Here is an 18,465-nt window from a genome sequence, read left to right on the forward strand (position 1 = left end):
TTATTTTACATTAAGATAATGATAATTAATCCATATGCGTAAAATTATAACGGGATGACTTGTTGAAAAATTAAGAGATAAAATCAATAAAAAGAATTAGTGAAATCCACATGTCGAATTCTTAAAGTTTTAACTAGCACTTTCCTGTGTAATGCGACGATGTTCGTGGCGGCGATGGTGAGATGGTAGAGGCGACTGTTGATGGTGAAAGCGACGTCAAGTCGTGTAAATAATTGATATATAGGTAATTGATTTAAAAAATTAATGAAGATATTATAAAATTGATAGTGTAATTTAATCCAGCTAAACAATAAACAAAAGAAATGATACCATCTTATTTCTTTCGATTTTATTCCCTTCTATCAAACATAGTGATGAGTAAATAATACATTAACATATTATTAAATGAGGAAACTTAAAGTAACCAGTTAATAATGATTGAGTATGATTATCTTTAGCTAGTGGGGAAAGTATAAAGTCATAACATCTAGGCCTATTGATCGTCCTTTTCTGAGGGCTTGGCTGGAAAGGACATAAGGAAGTCCCTTTATGAGGGTTTGGCTTGGGCATACTCATGTTCAAGTCTGAGGGCAGGGTTTACCTCTATTGTTCGTCGTGCTTTCGGACGGATTAATAGGGGGTTTTCCCCCATCGGATATTTGAAATAAACATTTCTACTTCGAGGGAGCTCTTTAACGCGAACCCAGTTAAGACAATATACGCTAGACCTTCCGCTGTCGAATCACGACACGAAATTTCCAACCAAATTCATCTTTCAAAAAAATATATAACATCCAAGCCATAATAATTCTTACATAACACATAAAAGTATTGTTGGAAGAACGATACAAATATGTTCACTGTTCACACAATGAGAATTAAAACTACTTTGTCAAACTTATCCCATAGAACTCCAAGAATTTTGTATAACGGCAAAAGAAATTCCCACTGAAGGAGAACTAACAGGTAATATGTATATCGGTCAAATGAAAAAACATCTATTAATTCTTTGGGTAAATTACACTTTTGGTCCCTGAATTTGGCACGTTTTTCATTTTTAATCACTAAAATTTAAATATGGCAAATTATACACTAAACTTCAAAAATTGCAAATTATACAATAAACTTGTCACTTTTTTTCACTTTTAGTCACCGAGTCAACTTTGTTACCTTTCCTCCGTTAACTTGCCAAGATTCGTTAATTTTTTTTCCACTTTTCGTCCTTTCCATTTATCTCGTTATTAAAAGTGATAAATCGGCCTAACTTCAGGTCTTAAATATTTTTTTGTTCGATTAGTGAAAACACATATTCATTTGTGAGGGGTTTTGAAAAAGTTTTTTTTTTATGTTTACAATTTACTACTTTATTGATTATAAAATAGTTTGATTAGATGAAATAATTGATTTTCTTTTTGAAAGACGATGAAATAATTGTTAGTAGAAATTTCTATTTATAAAGTTAGATTTTGTTTAGTGTCTTTGTTTGAATTTTTTAGTCTTCTTAATTATACTTTAACCGTAAATATTTTTGTTTGTGTTATATAAATTTAATAGTTTTTCTTAATTCATTTTATTAACCATTGCTAAACTATAATAAAAATAAGATATTGTAACGGTTATCCGGAGTAACGTGTTCTAAATTTTTTTTCTTTGAATAATCGAATACGCCTTATGATTTAGCCGTAAATATTTTTGTTTGTGTTATATAAATTTATAAAAAAATCATAGGGTTAAGTCACCAGATGAACAATGTACTTTTCCTCATTTACATGGTTGCCCATTGAACTGTATTATTAATGTGTATCACCATATACTTTTTAATTTTTTACATGGTTGACCAACTGCTGACCTGATGACCTGCTATAACAGGTTAATCTCTATTTGCATGATTGCTCATTGAATTGGATGACTAATGTACTTTCCCTCATTTACATGGTTGCCCATTGAACTGAATTATTAATATACATTACCCACATACTTTTCTAATTTTTACATGGTTGACCAAATGGTGGCTGATATTTTAGGGGAAGATAATGAAGTGTGTAATCCTCAGTGATGTTAGTTTTATCACAAATAGTCATTGTGGTTACAAACTGGACGAAAATGTCCGGGGTTTAACGGATGAAACTAACGATTGTTAATGCCAGGGACGACAAACTATGTAAATGAAAAGTACAGGGACACCTAATGATAAGAAAAAACACAAGGATGAAATGCGAATCGAGCAAACCACATGTACGATTTGTGATAATTTCTCTTTTTAATACTCTCTCCGTTCCATTTTAATTGTCCTATTTTGACTGGTCAAGTCTTTATCTTCCAACTTTGGCTGTAAATATCTTTATTTGTTTTATATATTAGTTGATAAAAGTTATATCAATGAACAATACATTTAAAACTCAATCAATTCATATATGTTATATCACATTTTATAACATAAACAAAAATATTTACGGTCAAAGTCGAAATAAAAAGACTAAAAAGGTCAAACTATGAAACTTAATATGGGACGGAGGAAGTAATATCATAATAATATAATTGTACTAGCAATATAAATTAGTCTATGATCTTCAATCTTGGAAGCTTGAACAACCCAACAATCAACTCAATCCGTTATGACCCGTACTCTAGGATTTTACTTTTCCTTTTGATTAATAATAACCGGCCTGAAAATATTTTAAAGTTTAGTATCACTTAAATTTCTGAACTGGCGACTCAATATGACCCAGTTTATGGACATTTGGATCAATTTGAAACGAAAGAACATGGTTGTTGCCCGAATTTTTACCGGAATTTTCGCCTGGAAAATTGATGAAGATAACTTCTGAAAAAAAGTAAATATAGAGTTTAACCTGTTATTGTAGGTCATCAGGTCAACATTTGGTCAACCAAGTAAAAATTAGAAAAGTATGTTGATGATATATACTAATAATCCAGTTCAATGGGCAACCATGTAAATGAGGGAAAGTGCATTAGTCATCCAGTTCTATGAGCAATCATGTAAATAGAGATTAACTTGTTATAGCAGGTCATCAAGTCAGCACTTGGTCAACCATATAAAAAACTGAAAAGTATATGAGTGATACACATCAATAATCCGGTTCAATGGGCAACCATGTAAATGAGGAAAAATACATTGTTTATCCACTGACTTAACCCTAAATCATATAATGGGTTGAGTTTTGAATGTACTTTTCATCGATTATCACTTTTAATAATGGAATAAATGAAAAGGATGGAAAACTAGAAAAAAAAAAACTAACGAATATGTGCAAGTTAACGCAAGAAAGGTAACAAAGTTGATGCGGTGACCAAAAGTGAAAAAAGTGGCAAGTTTAATGTATAGTTTGCAATTTTTGAAGTTTAATAACTAAAAGTGAAAAACGTGTCAATTTCAGAGACCAAAAGTGCAATTTGAAAAGGATTATTCAAAGATAAGATCCTCTAAAGAGAAGATCAATTTTGTTGATACAATTAAATAATTTAAATCTTTGGATTAATAGTAAAAACAAGATTCAAATTTGATTTTTTTAATTTTGTTTTTTATTTAAGTTCAATGGTTAAAATCGACAACTTAAAGGTGATATACTTTCCTAATTCTTTCTTTCTTTTATAGGACAAAACATATCAAGTTGACTTTATATAAAGTCAACATAACTCCTAAACAAATAAAGCAACCAACTTTGACCGTGTACCAAGACGGCAAAGGCTAGCCAAATGTCGCAAAATGTTATTTTACTTTATCAGAAAATATAATATGATTTGAACCAAGAAAAACAATCTCTCTCTTATGACATTGCTTACGTGGGAATAGTGCTAGTTGCTCTCTATATATACATTGCCAAATGCCCAAAATCATTTCATTTTGATTTCCTCGATCAAAATTTCATTTCAAAAAACTACAGACTAGAGACTAATAATAACTCAGACAATATTTTTAAAGAATGGCAAAAACACCAGAAACTGAGCATCCAATCAAGGCTTATGGTTATGCTGCTTTTGACACTACCGGAACGCTTTCTCCACTCACCTTCTCTAGAAGGTATTTTTTTATTATTTTTTATTATTCTAGTTAATTAATTACTTTTTTCTTATTTTAATTGTTGTATAGTTATTATTTTGTGAACCACCTATAAGTTCGATCACAAGTATGACATGATCCCATATGCATTTAGTAAAAAATCATGCATAATCCAGCCTTGTAGTCAACATTTTTTAAGTCCTTTTTGAAAAATGTTAAAAACCTGATGAGTTAATTGATATATCGGATATATGGGACTTATTAGTTGAGTCTTTGGGTGTAGAATAAGTTCAAATAAACTTACTACTTAAGACATTTATTTATTAACTGACCGCGACCAATGGTTTTTCTTAAGATGGTTCATCTCAAACTTAGGTTAGATTAATAGTGGTTTTTCTTTTGAGAATCATCGATTTTATCCCATGCGTTTATGTAATGTAGGAGTAAGAGTCGTTAAAAAAAAGTTAGTTGACCCCATATCCTTAAGTGCAACAAAATTATTCAAACTTGCAATATCTATATCGAAAATGCTAACTATCGGATGTTGTTAGCCCGCATAAAGAATTATACTTTTCATATCACAAGCCCATCCTTTAATTTTTTAGGATAAAAGTACAATTATTTTATGCATGTTTGGGCTGTCATTATTTATATACAGTATATAGTATATTATAAATGTATATCCTAAAGATTATGATTGATCACAAAAGATCTGTTACAAACACGCCGATTTTCGTATAATCAGGTTATACTTTCTTGTTATTAATGATTATGATGATGATTGTAACTGTGTAGGGCTACTGGAGATAAGGATGTGAGGTTCAAAGTTTTGTATTGTGGAATTTGCCACACTGATCTTCATTTCATCAAGAACGAATGGGGCGTTACCCAATACCCTGTTACCCCTGGGTATATATACAACTAATCCATAAGTCCAAAGTTTTTCTGTTTTTTAGTATGTGTATTTAGTAGTACTAAATAACTTTGGTTGTGTTATGCAGGCATGAGATTGTGGGTGTGGTGACACAAGTAGGCAGCAAAGTGTCGAAATTCAAAATTGGGGACAAAGTTGGTGTCGGTTGTATGGTGGGATCATGTAAATCTTGTGCAAGTTGTGTTGACGATTACGAACAGTATTGTCCTAAGCAGGTTGGTACATACGGTTTCCCGGATGTTGATGGCTCCATCACATACGGAGGGTACTCTGATCACATGGTAACAGATGAACATTTTGTCCTTCGTTGGCCCGAAAACTTGCCACTTGATTCTGGTGCACCTTTGCTATGCGCCGGGATCACTACTTACAGTCCTCTTAGGTATTTTGGACTAGACAAACCAGGTACGAAAGTGGGTGTGGTTGGTCTTGGTGGGCTCGGTCACGTCGCTGTGAAGATGGCTAAGGCGTTTGGTGCAGAGGTAACTGTTTTCAGTACTTCCCCTGCTAAGAAAGAAGAAGCAATTGAAGGACTAAAAGCTGACCATTTCATTAACAGCAAAAACGAACAAGAGATGCAGGTTTGTTGTTATATTGATTGATTTAGGGCTTTACCTTTAACTTGTTGGGCTAAGTTATGATTATTAATTTGGGTTGGTTTTATCTATGTTTATAGGCTGCTATGGGTTCACTCGATGGTATTCTTGATACGGTTTCAGGAAATCATCCAATGGCGCCATTGCTTAACGCACTCAAACCCCACGGAAAGCTTGTTCTTGTTGGTGTTCCTGAGAAGCCACTTGAAATAGCTGCATTTTCTTTGATTATGGGTATGCATTTTTACTGATTAATTCCAGTTTGGTTTTAGCAATTGCAACTATATGAAGTAGGCTAAATCGGTGGAATGTGTTTCAGGAAGGAAGCTTGTTGCTGGAAGTAACATTGGAGGAATTAAAGAGACGCAAGAGATGCTTGATTTTGCGGCAGAGCATGGCATAACTTCGGATGTTGAGATTATCCCCATAGACTACGTGAACACAGCCATGGAGCGGTTGGTAAAATCTGATGTAAGGTATCGTTTTGTGATCGATGTAGCAAATTCGCTCAAGGCAGAATAGAGAGATTGGGTGCTCTGCGAGTGTTCTTTTCTTGCTTGTACTTTAAATATGTGCGGATGTAATAGGAAAAGTGTTTGAGGTTTTTGTTGTACGCCTATGTTTCCGGTTAATAAATAAATAAATTCTTTTATGAAATTATAATTTCATAACTATAATTCTACCGTAATATAATTGGCCAACTATGATTGTAAAGAAAATTTGAGCAAAAAATTTAATAAAAATAAGTACACTACCCCATTTACATTAGTTACCTTTACATTAGTAATCACATCATTACCGCCACCACCTGCTACCACCAGTAACAATCGTCGCCGTAGCCGTCGCCACCTGCCAGTCTGTCACCACCATTACGCGTGTACCCTTTCGTATATTAAAATACACGTGACCTAAAACATATTTGATATATATGTAAAACAAATAAACAATCATGTAGACTTCTTCTATGAGGAAGGAAATATCGTATTTGGACTAACAAAATACATCGAATACTACAAAAGTTGCCCGTCTACCGGTGGCGACTAGCTACTTAAAGGAAACTGAAAATTTTAAAATATTAATGCACTAAGGAGTGTGTGTATATATATATTCACCACTACAAGAATAATTTCAATACACAATTGATTAAGCATATATTTTCAATCATCAACTACTCGAACAACAATAAAAAAAATGGCAAAAACACCAGAAACTGAGCATCCAGTCAAGGCTCATGGTTATGCTGCTTTTGACACTACCGGAACCCTTTCTCCTCATACCTTCTCCAGAAGGTATTTTTATTTATTTATTTTCCTTTTTATTACGATTAGTCGTTTTGCATCTATATGATTTGTGCTACTAGGTAGCTAGCCGGGTTATTCTCATAGATTAAGAGCCTCTAAATGTTAATTTATTATATATATAATAGAATGGTTTAAAAAAAACAACAACAATACTTTGATTACATCTTATTAATGTTATCTAAATGATTGTATTTGTGTAGGGCTACAGGGGAGAAAGATGTGAGGTTTAAAGTTTTGTATTGTGGAATTTGTCACACTGATCTTCATTTTATCAAGAACGAATGGGGCGTTACCAATTACCCTGTTACCCCCGGGTATGGAATTTGAGCCCATATTTTAAACCTTTGTTTATTAAGTACTCCGTGTTAATTCTAGTTGTATCATAAAGGCATGAGGTTGTAGGTGTGGTGACAGAAGTAGGAAGCAAAGTGGAGAAGTTCAAAATTGGGGACAAAGTTGGTGTTGGATGTATGGTCGGGTCATGCAGATCATGTGCAAATTGTGCTGATGATTACGAACAGTATTGCCCTAAGCAGGTTGGTACTTATGGTTTCCCCGATTTTGATGGCACCATCACATACGGTGGCTACTCTGATCACATGGTAACAGATGAGCATTTTGTGCTTCGTTGGCCCGAAAATTTGCCACTTGATTCTGGTGCACCCTTGCTATGTGCCGGGATCACAACTTACAGTCCTTTGAAACACTTTGGACTAGACAAACCGGGTATGAAAGTGGGCGTGGTTGGTCTTGGTGGGCTTGGACATGTTGCTGTGAAGATGGCTAAGGCTTTTGGTGCGGAAGTGACTGTTTTTAGCACCTCTCCTGCTAAAAAAGAAGAAGCGATTGAAGGACTTAAAGCGGATCATTTCATTAACAGCAAAATCGCACAAGAGATGCAGGTTTGTTGCTGATTAATTGATTTATACATTCATAATTTGGTGGACTAAGTTATGATTTTTAATTTGGGTTTTTTTGGTTTAATAGGCTGCTATGGGCACACTCGATGGTATCCTTGACACGGTTTCTGGAAATCATCCAATGGCGCCATTGCTTAACGCACTTAAACCCCACGGAAAACTTGTTCTTGTTGGTATTCCTGAGAAGCCACTTGAAATAGCTGCATTTTCTTTGATCATGGGTAAGCGTTTTGACTGTTTTACTTCCTTCTCGGTTTCAAGTTTTGCTAATTAAAGCTAACTGCTAGAACATATTTCAGGGAGGAAGCTTGTTGGTGGTAGTAACATTGGAGGGATTAAAGAGACACAAGAGATGCTTGATTTTTCAGCAGAACATGGCATCACATCAGATGTTGAGATTATACCCATAGATTATGTGAACACAGCCATGGAGCGGCTGATTAAATCTGATGTGAGATATCGTTTTGTGATTGATGTAGCCAATTCTCTGAAGGCTGAATAGGGCTTTCTTTGAGCTTTTAATTTGGTAAATGTTTTATTTCGCATACTTGTTTTGGAATTTGTATTGTTTGTGACTTTGTGACAATATTGTAATAGGGACGTGTAATGAGTCTGAGGTTAAGCTACTTGTATGTATCGGTAACGTAAACTTTTACAGTAATTTTTTTTTTTTTTTTTTGTATAATATTCAATTGATGAGCCAATGGTTTTTATGTATTAATAGTACTCTCGTATATAAGAGATTTTTCACACGCGACAACACAATATTCACTTTCTCTATCATATTAAACTTCAGAGAATTATAAATGTCAATAGTATAAATTCTCTACCATTTAGTTAAAACATCAATTGCATGAATAAAACTTTATATTATTTAACTTAAATAAAGATATTGTACTTTAAAGCTTTAGTTTTAGTGTTATACTATATTTGGTGTAAATATTTTACGCTATGTTGGATGTGTTGGTTGGAAATGAAAGTTTTGCCACATCAAACTTAGTGCTTTGATTGCATCGGACATGGTCTTGGACTACTTATGCTCAGTGTTGTAAAACTCGGCCGATACAGTCGAGTCGGATCGTGTATTGGCTAACTGATAATACGAGTTTGACATACTCGTTTTGAAAATTGGCCAGACCGGGTTTTAGACTCGAGTCAACTTGGTCAAGACTCGGTTGTATCGGTCGATCAGTCAAGCCTTTTTTTTCATTTTTATTAAGCTTTTGTTAATTATGTTATTGTTTCTAGACAATTATGCATAAGTTGAAAAATTATGCTATGTTTAAGTTTGAAGTTTTAAATATATTTTTATTTTTTTTCTTACATATATCTTCAAAAACCATTATTTTATAAATGAAAAACCCATTATTCACCGATTCTATTCTGATCTAATTATTAGAAAATTCTGTCTTCCCCTCGCTGATCCAATCCAGATTACCGAGTTTAGCAACGTTTGCTTATAGCTAGTCAAAAGCTTAATGATTTTGTGGTTTTGATGAAATGGATCAACTTTTAACAACATTCATTTTCTATAGTCGAGTAATGAAGGCCGGCTAAACCGTCCAATGTTGCCATGCCAAATAGTCAAATACAGAGAAAAATCAAAAAAGATTCGATATTGTAAAAGTAACGTCAAACTTTATGCCATTTATTGATGATTATTACGTGTTGTATATATGGTGCATTGGTGCTAGTTGGCTTATTTGTATCCACCCCCTTAAAATCATCTTCCATTATATATTCCAACTACACACTGATCTTGCCCTACCACACAAGCTAGATACAACAATGGCTACATCTCCTGAATCTGAACATCCAATTAAAGCCTATGGTTATGCTGCTCGTGACACTACCGGGACACTTTCCCCTCTCACTTTCTCTAGAAGGTATATATGTGTTCTTGAATCTTTTCAGGCTAGCATTATGAATTATATATGAATATGTGTGTACTTGTGCAGGGCAACTGGGGAGAAAGATGTGAGGTTCAAAGTTTTGTATTGTGGAATTTGTCATTCAGATCTTCACTTTATCAAAAATGAATGGGGTGTTACAACCTACCCTGTTATCCCTGGGTAATATTACTATATAAACATTTATTTATATCTACAAACTTAAATGTCTATGTACTATATATAAGGGTGGTTATTATAAAACAATTATTAAAGTAAAATAAATTGGACAACATTTTGACCTTGGATCATGATAAAATTGATAATTCACGAAACACAAGTATATATATATCGATGCACTACGATTTTGAAGAAAAATGGTGATTTTCAGTGAAGAGAAAACTTTTTGTTTTACTTTAATGATTGTTTCATTTTAATTAAAACCTGTATATATATATATTGTAGTGCGACGATTTGTTTATTAAAGTTTAAAATCTATATGTATAAACAGACACGAGATTGTGGGTGTGGTGACAGAAGTAGGCAGCAAAGTAGAAAAGTTCAAAATTGGTGATAAAGTTGGGGTTGGATGTTTGGTGGGATCATGCAAATCATGCGCAAATTGTGCTATAGATTATGAACAGTATTGTCCTAAGCAAATTGGTACTTATGGTTTCCCGGATGTTGATGGCACAAAGACATATGGTGGCTACTCTGATCACATGGTTACAAATGAGGATTTTGTACTTCGTTGGCCGGAGAATTTGCCACTTGATTCTGGTGCCCCATTGCTATGTGCTGGGATTACAAACTATAGTCCTCTTAGATACTTTGGACTAGACAAGCCCGGTACGAAATTGGGTGTGGTTGGTCTAGGTGGGCTTGGTCATGTTGCTGTGAAGATGGCCAAGGCTTTTGGTGCAGAAGTGACTGTTTTTAGTACCTCCCCTGCTAAGAAAGAAGAAGCGATTAAAGGACTTAAAGCCGACCATTTCATCAACAGCAAAGATCCAGAACAGATGAAGGTGAACCTCATTGTTTCGATTTTAGTTTTCTGTGCATGGGTAAATGATTTAGGGTGCGTTTAGCTCAAGAAAAATGTTTTCTAGTTTTTCATTTTTATAAAAAACAGAAAAAAACAAAGAAACTGCTCAATGCCGCCTTCTGCAGGTTTTGAGCCCCAATACCTCGATGGTGTATGGGGAGGTTAAGATGTAGGCAGACCTTACCCCTATTTAAGTAAAGAGGTTGTTTCCAGTTTCTACCTAAATGGCAGACATACTCGAATGCATGAAAGACATCCAAACAAAATGGAAACCTTACATAACGAGATTTTTAACGAAAACGTATCCATTTTCCAATGGTCCAATGGTGTGATCACTGTAAACCGGAATTTTAACGATCACTAATTTAACTTCATGTTTTTTAGTGGTTTAATTACTATCGGCATAAAATTTTATCAGCTTATAATATTATATAAATTTAACATGTAATTCATTATATATGTTTCTTGCGTATTTTAGTTCAAAAGGTGGAAACAAGGATTTTTGTTTTCTTGGAAATTGTTTTACGAAAATGAAATTTGAACGCATTTTTCTATTTTTCTTGTTTCTTGGAAAATGAAAATGGAAAAGTGTTTTCTCGAATTAAACGCGTCCTTAGACTTTTTGAGATATATTTTGATTTTTTATTTTTGAATGTCAATTGTAAGGTACGTGTTTGTAGTTAATTTTTCCAAAGTCAGTAATTAAACGCCAATGCCCAGATTTGAACCAGGCAAAGCCTTCCACCTCCACCCCTTTTTGCGCAACTAGCCCATGAGTTCATTGACGAGATATATTTTGAATTTTACTTTGGGTTTTGTTGTACTATGTTAATAGGCTGCTACGGGCACACTTGATGGGATAATCGATACTGTCTCTGGAAATCACCCCATTGGGCCGTTGCTTAGTGCACTCACATCTCATGGAAAGCTTGTTCTTGTTGGTTTACCTGAGAAACCAATTGAAATAGGTGCATTTTCTTTGGTTATGGGTAAGGATTTTGACTCCTTAATTGATTCAATGTAACGTTTAGCTTTAGCATTTTTGATATTTATGAAATGAGCTAAATCATATTGCAGGGAGGAAGCTTATTGTTGGTAGTAACATTGGAGGGATTAAAGAGACACAAGAGATGCTTGATTTTGCAGCAAAACATGGCATAACTGCTGATATAGAGATAATACCAATAGACTACGTGAACACGGCCATGGAGCGTCTGTTGAAATCTGATGTAAGGTACCGATTTGTCATTGATGTCGCCAATTCGATCAAGACTGAATAGTGTGGTTCTCTATTGATGAATGCCCTCTTTCCTTTATATGTGTGACAATGTGACAATGTTGTAATAAAGGAGTTAGGCTATGCATTTGTTTTTTTTCCCGGGATAAATGTTTCTTAGAAAGATATGACATAGTGACATACAAAGTATACTACCAATCCACCATGTAAGCTTAACACAAAATTTGTATGGCCTGAACAAAAAAAAAACTTTAACTTGTGGCCAGAGTGTCAAAATCAGACCCTTTTTCCTAAGGTTCTTATTATTAAATAATATAAAATTATTAATTCGAAACATAGTTTCCCTAAGCCTCATATAACTATACTAGCCTGATGCCCGCGCGTTGCGGCGGCTTTACGGTGATCGCATACAAAACATGAAAGAAAAAAAAAAAAAGACAACGGTAGGGATTTGATTCCGGCGCCGGCGACATCAGAAGAAAAACAAAGAAAGACACCGGTGGGTTTTTTGTTTGCGTAGATATGTATTTCTAGGATGTGTGAGTTTTTTTTTGTGTGTGAAAGGGTAAGTTTGAATTTTAGAAATAAAATGAGGGTATTTTGGGAATAAAAATTATGCTGAATTTCTTAAACTCAATCTTTTTTATAAGGGATTATAGATAAGTATTTTTTTTAAAGATATTATACTAAAGTTATATTGGGTAGGCATTAATAGTAGTTGTATATAACGTGAGAAAGTACCCGCACATTACGGTGGTAAGATGGTGGAGTGATAGGTCATAGGAGGTGATAAGTCATAGAGTGTGATAGTCAAATGTCTTAGTTGTACGGGTCCCGCCCTCGGATTTAAAAAGTCGTCGAAAATATATCGAATGTCATATTTAATGAAAAAACATGAGATTTTAAGAACATTCACACAATTTTAACAATTTATCGATATACGGGTTTTGAGATAAAAGATTTTGAATGAATTAGAGTAATAAAATTATTTATAAAGGAGAGAAAAAATGAGTGGTTGATATTTAAGGAGGGAAAGAAAAATGAGTAGTTGAGATTTAAGGGTATAATATGTATATTAAGTAGAGATATTTAAATTAGTGAATAAAAAATAAGGGTAATCTAGGTAGTTCAAATCATCTTTTGAGATTTTAAAAAAGAGCAAAATGCTTTATAAGATAAGAGAGAGAGTACCAGCACGTTGCGGCTGTGAGATGGTGGGGTGATAGGTCATAGGAAGTGATAAGTCATAGAGTGTGAATGTGTGATAGTCAAATGCTTTAGCCGTACGGGCTCTACCATCAGATTTAAAAATTCATCGAAGTATATCGAATGACATCTGTAATGAAAGAGCATGGAATCTTAAGAACACCCACACAATTTTTATAATTTATCGATATACAGTTTTTGAGATAAAAGATTTTGAATGAATTAGAGGAATAAAATGATTTATAGGGGAGAGATAAAAAAAATGAGTGGTTAAGATTTGAAGTAGGCATGAGCACGGTCAAAAGACCGGACCGGAGCGGACCGATGTGGACCGAAGACCGAAATGGCATAAAAACTCAAACTGAAGACCGGACTGAAACAAGCTCGGTCGGTCCGGTTCGGTCCCGGGTTTCCTCGGGTCGGTCCCGGTCTTTTTGGATGTTAGACTCTTTTTGTATGTTGGACAGGAGGCTGCAGGTTGGAGTTTTGGACTCAAATGAAGACTAAAGCCCATAATAAACCCATTAAATACTTAAGCCCACAGTCAAAGTCGTCGGGTTTCGGTCCTGGACCGGCATTTTCCGGGTTTTGAACCGAACTGGACCGAAGACCGAAGTTGCAGGAAACCACAGACCGAAGACCGAACTGATTGTGGCTCAGTCGGGCCGGTCCGGGTCGGTCTCGGTTGGGTTTTGGTTGGGCTTCGGGTCTCCGGTCCATATGCTCATGCCTAATTTGAAGAGAGAGAAAAAAATGAGTGGTTGGATATTAATAGGTATATTAAGTAGAAATATTTAAATTTAAATTAATGAATAAAGAAGGGTGGTAATTTAAGTAGTTTAAATCATCTTTTGAGATTTTACAAAAAAGGCAAGATGTTTTATAAGATAGTATAGATATAGATATAAATATGAAAAGGGAAGTGATTCTTGTAGCACATATATTAATTAATCTACCACATGTATACTTTAATGGTTTGTACAGTATGTTTTAACAGTTGACTGTGTGGTAGATTTATCAATATTTGTGGTACGAAAATCATTCAGCCAAATGAAAATGAACGATAGTTATCTATACTACATGGCGAAAAAAGTTTTTTCACCCGGCGGGAAAAATAAAAACAGAAGGTCGTGAAGAAAAAACATTGCGACGAAAAATTTCCGTCGCAATAAACATTTTTTAAAATAAAATCATAATTAATAATTTTTTTCGTCGCTACAAACTCTTTCGTTGCAAATAACATGGCGGGAAAACTTTTTCACCTGACGGGAAAAATAAAAAACTGTTTAAAATTTCGTCGCAAGAATTTTTATTTTAGAAAAAATCAAAATTATAACTATTTCGTCGCAGAAGTTTCATCGCAAATCGTTTAGTTTGACTACGAAAATCAAAAAGTAAATTTTTTTTTTGTCGTTTAGCGTGTTTTTTGCGACGAAAATCTTCTGATGCCATGTAAGCTGTTACATCCTCTTCTCCTTCTTCACATAATATTTCCCGACGACTTTCCGGCAACATTTTTCCGGCGACATAAACAGCCACCACCACCATAATATTTACCTATTCATTCACTCATACTACATAACTAATAATTTCACAAAACTTGTAAACAATTACGTCGTTTACATTTATCAGTTTTGAAGACAATCCTTTAAAAAAAGAAAGATGGTATCGATAGGGGTTAAACAATAACAAACCAACCATCTAATTTACACTGATATAAAAAAAGCTGCACCAATAATTTAGATGACGCCCCACCATTTTGATTGGTCAGTCATGAGAGACCCAATACTTTTCTCCCTAAAGAAATTCCATATCCATATCTATATGAATCTTCATCTAGCTTACGTACATATATACACTTATATAGATTTGTGAATGTTTTATCTCTGGCAACGGTTTAGGCTCCGTCGAGGGTTTACTCTCCTTTCACTTCCTGCGGGTTTAATCTCCGGCGGTGGTCGCGGTGTTTGGATGGTGGTCTGACGGTGCTGGCCTGATTTGTCGGTGGTGGTAATGGTGGCCTGATATGGTGGTGGTGGTGGCCTGATTAAGTGATTATGGCGATGATGATGATGGCTGGATATGATATTCAGATTTCTTGTTAAAGATATAGGTGTATAAATTTATTCTAGTTCAGATTTCTATGTATATAGATTATAGATTCCTGATTATGTTGTTTGTATATGATACAGATCGATACTAATGTATAGATATATAGATACTGATTTGTGTACAGATAAATAGATATAGATGAATAGTTTTGAGAATCTTGTATATGTAATTAGAAAGGGTAGGGATGATGCTGCAATATATACACTTGATGCCAACTAGTCTGCAATCACTATAAAACCGGATCCACATGATCTGCTAGCCGGTCAAATCCCAACATAGTTGGATTAGCCGGTTTTTTACCCCCAGATAGGACAGATTTTTGTTTGGACCTCAATAAAGTAAAAAGTGACAAGTTGAAGTACTTTTCAAGCTAAAAGCCTTATAAATTATTTATATAATTCATTGAAATTTCTATTTTTATATTGAAAAAATAACCATATATTAACACATATATATAATATATATATAGTCCATCCGTATGGGTATTAAAACTAATATTATATAGAGAGGATCCACAGCTAGTACACTTATTTTTAGGATTAAAATACGTAGATGGTATAATAGTACATATATAGTCTATTTATATAGGGGAAGAGAATATGAGGCTGTTAGGCATCCAAGTTGGGTGAAAAACCTCTCACATACCTTTTTTAAAAGGTAAAAATCATGAGGGGCATGTATTTATTTAAAATATTAAAATATTATTATGTGATGGGTTTTTCACCCAAATTGAGTGCATAACAGTCTCATACTCACTTTTCCCATTTATATATTTATCTACCTATATTATATAAAAAACAAAACCCATTTTTTTACCGTGGATTCTCCAAAATTTACCATGTCCGTGTAAGAGGCTACCCAATACCACTCGTCCCTCACTCGTTCGGCTTGGAGGGACGAGTCTACACAATTGGGTGTGACTCGTCTCCCACTCGTTCCTCGTACTTGTTTGTTCTATTCGTTCCTGCATGGACGAGTTCATGTAGGTGTTTTTTTTAATCCTATATACAAGGAAGAAGACAAAAAAAAAATTGATGAGGATTAATCCTTGAAGTGTTTTGATTAATGTGACGTTAATTGAGACTAATTCTCGATGAATGAGTCGTTTGTATTGGGTAACCTTTAAATAAGAAGACACTATTTACCTTATTTGCTTACATAATGTCCTATTTTCTCACACAAACACTCAAACTCTGCCTTCACATTTTTATCTCCTACGTACTATACACAAAATATCACACACAGTAGGTGTTATTCAACAAAAGGATCTATAATATCAAATAATCATATATTAACATTAACATATATAATATATATAGTCAATCCGTATGGGTATCAAGACTAGTATCATAATAAGGGGATCCACAGCCAGTACACTTATTTTTGGCATTAAAATGCGTACATGGTCTAATAGTATGTATATATATATGTGCTATGAATACATAACATAAAATCACACACATATATATATACATATATATATATATAGCAACAACCGTGTATAACACAACAACAACAAAGTGATTAGCTTGTAGATCTGCAACCAGCCGGCCCGTGGATCTTCTCAGTGGTGGTGACCATGAACATGACCGTGAATGTCACCGTGACCGTGACCATGAACGTCAACGTGATGACGTGCCTTATGTGATGGAGTAGGGTGGTAGAACACACGTACTACTGGTTGTTGAGGGTGGTGAGGATGGTGGAGGGGGGTTGCTGATTTTGGCATCTTTTCTTTGTTTCTTTTTTAAGTTTTGTGATGGTGAGTTGGTTTGAGAGGAATTATGGGGTTTTTATATTATTTAATTAGAGGATATTATACGATAGTAGTATTATTATAGTGTTAGGTGTAGCATACTTTACCACTAACTCTATTCCTTATCTTTATCTCCATCACAAATAAAATTGAGGTTTCTAAAAAAATTGCTTACATGTCACTACTCACTACTTAAATTATTTCTTAATAGATTTTTTCTTTTATATATATATATATATAAATAGGGGGAAGGGAATATGAGGCTGTTAGGCATTTAAGTTGGGTGAAAAACCCCTCACATACTTTTTTTTAAACCATAAAAATTATGGAGGGCCAAACATTTATTCAAAATTTTAAAATATTAGTATGTAAGGGGTTTTTCACCCAAATTGGTACATAACAGCCCCACACTCACTTTTCTCATATATATATATATATATATATATATATATATTCTACTATGACATCATAAATAGTTTTATTCTTTTAAAAATCCGACTACATATTTTAGCTAGCCATAACCTAATGGAAGTTGGTCCACAATTCCATGTTTTTTTTTTCAAATATTAATTAAGTTGAGATTATTTATTAATATATATATATATTAAAAACAAAAATATATAAAAACGTGTAACGAATAGTATACTTTTTATTCTTTTTATTTTAACCACATAAGTTTTAATCTTTACATTTTTAATACTAAACTATAATTATATATATATATATATATATATATATATATATATATATATATATATATATATCTTAAAAACAAAAGTTTGGAAAAACGTATAAAGAATAGTATACTTTTTATTCTTTTTATTTTAACCAAATAAGTTTTAATCTTTATACTTTTAGCACTACACTATAATACTTCTTAGTAAATAATAGTGTACTTTTTATTTTCACTACAATAGTTTCAATCTTTACACTTTTAACACTAAACTATAATACTTTTTAGTAAACTTTTTATTTTTTTTCTATTTTCACCACAATATTTGAACTATTTACACTTTAGCAATAAACTTTCATACTTTCTGATTTTTCTTTTATTTTAAAGTACAGAAAAACGTGTTAAGAATAGTACATTTCTTTTATTTTTTTAGCACTAAACTTTTACTCCATCCGTCTCATATTAAGTGTCTTATTTTGACCTTTTTAGTCTTTTTCTTTCAACTTTAACCGTAAATATTTTTGTTTGTATTATATAAATCTTGATATAACATATATGAATTGATTGAGTTTTACATGTACTTTTCATTGATATAACTTTCATCAACTAATATATAATACAAACAAAGATATTTACGGTCAAAGTCGGAAGAAAAAGATTTGAACAGTCAAAATTGGACAATTAAAATGGTACGGAGGGTATAATTTATAATAAACTTACATATATATTAAAAAGAAATGTACAGGAAAACGTGTAAAGAGTAATAAACTTTTTA

General features: G+C 33.4%; 3 protein-coding genes across 3 annotated transcripts; all 3 read left to right on the plus strand.

Annotated features, from left to right (window-relative positions):
- Nucleotides 1–3,858: 3,858 nt before the first annotated feature.
- LOC122603475 (mannitol dehydrogenase-like) lies at nucleotides 3,859–6,208 on the plus strand. The gene is made up of 5 exons (XM_043776185.1): nucleotides 3,859–4,042; nucleotides 4,817–4,930; nucleotides 5,023–5,536; nucleotides 5,632–5,785; nucleotides 5,871–6,208. Exons 1-5 carry the CDS (start codon nucleotides 3,945–3,947, stop codon nucleotides 6,071–6,073), a joined length of 1,083 nt encoding a protein of 360 aa, XP_043632120.1. The 5' UTR covers nucleotides 3,859–3,944; the 3' UTR covers nucleotides 6,074–6,208.
- Nucleotides 6,209–6,700: 492 nt separating this feature from the next.
- On the plus strand, nucleotides 6,701–8,422 carry LOC122603917 (mannitol dehydrogenase-like). Its single transcript, XM_043776771.1, has 5 exons — nucleotides 6,701–6,840; nucleotides 7,053–7,166; nucleotides 7,241–7,754; nucleotides 7,840–7,993; nucleotides 8,072–8,422. The coding sequence occupies exons 1-5, from the start codon at nucleotides 6,743–6,745 to the stop codon at nucleotides 8,272–8,274; spliced, it is 1,083 nt and encodes a 360-aa protein (XP_043632706.1). The 5' UTR covers nucleotides 6,701–6,742; the 3' UTR covers nucleotides 8,275–8,422.
- Nucleotides 8,423–9,474: 1,052 nt separating this feature from the next.
- On the plus strand, nucleotides 9,475–12,084 carry LOC122603005 (mannitol dehydrogenase-like). The gene is made up of 5 exons (XM_043775618.1): nucleotides 9,475–9,658; nucleotides 9,731–9,844; nucleotides 10,173–10,686; nucleotides 11,542–11,695; nucleotides 11,784–12,084. Exons 1-5 carry the CDS (start codon nucleotides 9,561–9,563, stop codon nucleotides 11,984–11,986), a joined length of 1,083 nt encoding a protein of 360 aa, XP_043631553.1. The 5' UTR covers nucleotides 9,475–9,560; the 3' UTR covers nucleotides 11,987–12,084.
- Nucleotides 12,085–18,465: the final 6,381 nt, after the last annotated feature.

This window comes from Erigeron canadensis, chromosome 6, assembly GCF_010389155.1.
Source record: "Erigeron canadensis isolate Cc75 chromosome 6, C_canadensis_v1, whole genome shotgun sequence".
NCBI lineage: Eukaryota > Viridiplantae > Streptophyta > Magnoliopsida > Asterales > Asteraceae > Erigeron > Erigeron canadensis.

Coding starts and splice junctions, on each gene's coding strand:
- LOC122603917 (XM_043776771.1), top strand. CDS start 6,743: ATGGCAAAAACACCAGAAACTGAGCATCCAGTCAAGGCTCATGGTTAT. Junction 7,755..7,839: donor AAATCGCACAAGAGATGCAG/GTTTGTTGCTGA, acceptor TTGGTTTAATAG/GCTGCTATGGGCACACTCGA. Junction 7,994..8,071: donor TGCATTTTCTTTGATCATGG/GTAAGCGTTTTG, acceptor AACATATTTCAG/GGAGGAAGCTTGTTGGTGGT.
- LOC122603005 (XM_043775618.1), top strand. CDS start 9,561: ATGGCTACATCTCCTGAATCTGAACATCCAATTAAAGCCTATGGTTAT. Junction 9,659..9,730: donor CCTCTCACTTTCTCTAGAAG/GTATATATGTGT, acceptor GTACTTGTGCAG/GGCAACTGGGGAGAAAGATG. Junction 11,696..11,783: donor TGCATTTTCTTTGGTTATGG/GTAAGGATTTTG, acceptor ATCATATTGCAG/GGAGGAAGCTTATTGTTGGT.
- LOC122603475 (XM_043776185.1), top strand. CDS start 3,945: ATGGCAAAAACACCAGAAACTGAGCATCCAATCAAGGCTTATGGTTAT. Junction 4,043..4,816: donor CCACTCACCTTCTCTAGAAG/GTATTTTTTTAT, acceptor GTAACTGTGTAG/GGCTACTGGAGATAAGGATG. Junction 5,786..5,870: donor TGCATTTTCTTTGATTATGG/GTATGCATTTTT, acceptor AATGTGTTTCAG/GAAGGAAGCTTGTTGCTGGA.